The sequence below is a fragment of the Psammomys obesus genome, unplaced genomic scaffold, assembly GCF_907164565.1.
Source record: "Psammomys obesus unplaced genomic scaffold, mPsaObe1.curated_primary_1811, whole genome shotgun sequence".
In the NCBI taxonomy this organism is placed as follows: Eukaryota; Metazoa; Chordata; class Mammalia; order Rodentia; family Muridae; genus Psammomys; species Psammomys obesus.
The window spans coordinates 466976-469894 of NW_026596176.1; the positions used below are offsets into that span (position 1 = coordinate 466976).

Consider the following 2919-nt stretch of genomic DNA (forward strand, 5'->3'; position numbering starts at 1 on the left):
TTGCTGGGTGAAGCCTCTCTCATGACAATTGGGCTAGAGACCAGTCTTTGAGTACAGCAGTATCTTTAGGGATCTTTCTTTCTTTCTTTCTTTCTTTCTTTCTTTCTTTCTTTCTTTCTTTCTCTCTTTCTTTCTTTCTTTCTCTCCCCCTTTTTAAGAGATAATTTCTCTGTTAGTTCCAGAATGTCCTATAACCAACCCTGTATACCCGATTGTCCTTGAATTCAGAGTTCTGCCTGCTGCTGTTTCTCTAGAGCATCTATTATGTATGCAGTACCATGGTGGGCTAGGAATCATTTTCTATACCAAGTCCTTGAGATATGAAGCCTCTTTGTCCTGGCCCTCTAGATGGTATTAGGTTTAGGGTCCCTCTCATGACATGGCTCTCATCATTGTCCAGCATTGGTGGTGTCTTAGTGAAGGTTTCGTTTCTGTGAAGAGACACTATGACCTTGGACTCCTTTTTATAAATTTTTATTTATTTATTTATTGCAATTTATTGACTTTGTGTCCCTTCTGTAGCCCCCTCCCTGTTTCCTCCCAGTCCCACCTTCTGTCCCTCTCCTCCTCCTATTCCCCTCCCCAAGTCCACTTATATAGGAGGTCCTCTCCACCTTTTATCTGACCCTAGCCTATCAGGTCCCATCAAGGCTGTCTGTATTGTCTTCCTATGTGGCCTGGCAAGAGTCCACACCCGAGGGAGAGGTAATCAAGAGCCAATCACTGAGTTCATGACAGAGACAGCCCCTGCTGCCTTTGCTAGGGAACCCACTTGGAAACTGAGCTGCCTATGGGCTACATCTGAGCAGGGGGGGGTCTAGATCCTCTTCATACATTGTCCTTGGTTAGAACATGTGTCTTTGCAGCCCCCCTCCCCGGGCCCAATATTTTTTTGCTTCTGTTGGTCTCCTTTGGAGCTCCTGTCCCCTCCAGGTGTTTCTCTCTTTCTTTTTTAAATATTTATTTAATTTATTTGTTACATACACACAGGGCCACAGATCTTGTTCCCATGTGGCTGCTGGGAAGTGAACTCAAGACCTCTGGAAGAGCAGCCAGTGATCTTAACCTGTGAGCCATCTCTCAGCCCCTTTGAGGTCTTTCTGTCTCCTCCTTCCATAAGATTCCCTGTACTCTGCCCAAAGTTTGGCTATGAGTCTCTGTGCATCTGCTTCGATACCCTGCTGGGTAGAGTCTTATTCCCACCAGAATGGCTAAGATCAAAAACTCAAGTGACAACACATGCTGGAGAGGATGTGGAGAAAGAGGAACCCTCCTCCATTGCTGGTGGGAGTACAAATTTGTACAACTGCTTTGTAAATCAATCTGGTGCTTTCTCAGATAATTAGGAATAGTGCTACTTGAAGATCCAGCCATACCACTCCTAGGCATATATCCAAAATATGCTCAAATATACAACAAGGACATTTGCTCAACCATGTTTGTAGCAGCTTTATTTGTAATAGCCAGAATCTGGTAACACCCTTGAGATCCCTCAACTGAGGAATGGATAAAGAAATTGTGGTATATTTACACAATGGAATACTACTCAGCAATTAAAAACAAGGAAATCATGAAATTTGCAGGCAAATTGATGAAACTAGAAAAGCGAGGTAACTCAGATGCAGAAAGACACACAGGCTATATACTCACTTATAAGTGGATATAAGATATATAATATAAGATAAACATACTAAAATCTGTACTCCTAAAGAAGCTAAACAACAGTAAGGACCTTAGGGAAGATACTTAATCCTCATTCAGAAGAGTAAACATTATAGACATAGGAAGTAGGAGAAGACAGGAGCCTCCCACAAGGGCCTCTGAAAGACTCTACCCAGCAGGGATTGAAGAAGATGTAGAGACTCATGACCACAGACTCTTAAAAAACAGGAAACAAAAAACATTTAATTGGGGTTGGCTTACAGTTTCAGGTTTAGTTCATTATCATCTTGGCAGGAAGCATGGCAGCATGCAGGAAGGCACAGTGCTGGAGAAGGAGCTGAGAGTTCTACATTTGATCCACACGCAGCAAGGAGACTGTGTTTTCCACTGGGCAGAGCTTGAGCGTAGGAGACCTCAAAGCCCACCTGCACGTTGACAGACTTTCTTCAAGAAGATCACACCTCCTAATAGTGCCGCTTCCATGGGCCAAATATTTACACACATAAGTCCATGGTATGGGTTACCTATTCAAGCCCGAACACTTGTCCACTCTGTAATCTCTGTGCCACCTTCACCTCAGCACATCTTGTAGGCAGGACAAATTGCAGGTTGAAAATTTTGTGGCTGGGTTGGTGTTCCAATCCCTCCACTGGAAGTCTTGCCTGGGCACAGGAGTTTGCCAGTTCAGGCTCGAAACTCCCCATGCCAGAGTCTACCATGCAGATCCCTAGGAGTTTCCATTGCTTTAGATTTCTAGCTTGTTCCAGAGATGCCCTCGAAATTCCCGTCTTTTCTCCTTGTACTTCCATAAAAAATTTTTGAAGGTGCATTAGATATGGTGGCATAAATGAGACCCAGAATACAATAGACAACAATGTTACCATGGGTGGACTGGACCCTGGATCCTTCATATGAATGTTCTGTGTGGGCAGAAAAAAAATGGAGTCAATAGCACGTGGGACATGCTCAATCATTTCACAGGTGAGAGTGGACAGTCTTGTATTCTTCCTTTTTTAAAGGAATGTGGTTAAAATGTCATAGGAGAATAGGCAGGGCCCATGATTCAGTAGAAATAATGGAAATCACAATCCATATATATGTATATATAGTTGTTGTGTATGTATATACATACATGTATACATAATAGATACATAGATGACACAAAAAGGTGATTGATAGATGGTAGACAGATGATAGATGATTGATGGATGATAGATAGATAGATAGATAGATAGATAGATAGATAGATAGATAGAT

General features: G+C 42.5%; 1 protein-coding gene across 1 annotated transcript in view; it reads left to right on the forward strand.

Moving 5' to 3' along the window:
• Ptprh (protein tyrosine phosphatase receptor type H) overlaps nucleotides 1-2919 on the forward strand; it is a 21968-nt gene that overhangs the window by 1120 nt on the left and 17929 nt on the right. The window contains 4 exon segments of the mRNA XM_055595616.1: nucleotides 349-358; nucleotides 2487-2568; nucleotides 2570-2596; nucleotides 2598-2643. Of these exon segments, the coding sequence (XP_055451591.1) occupies nucleotides 349-358; nucleotides 2487-2568; nucleotides 2570-2596; nucleotides 2598-2643 (165 nt within the window).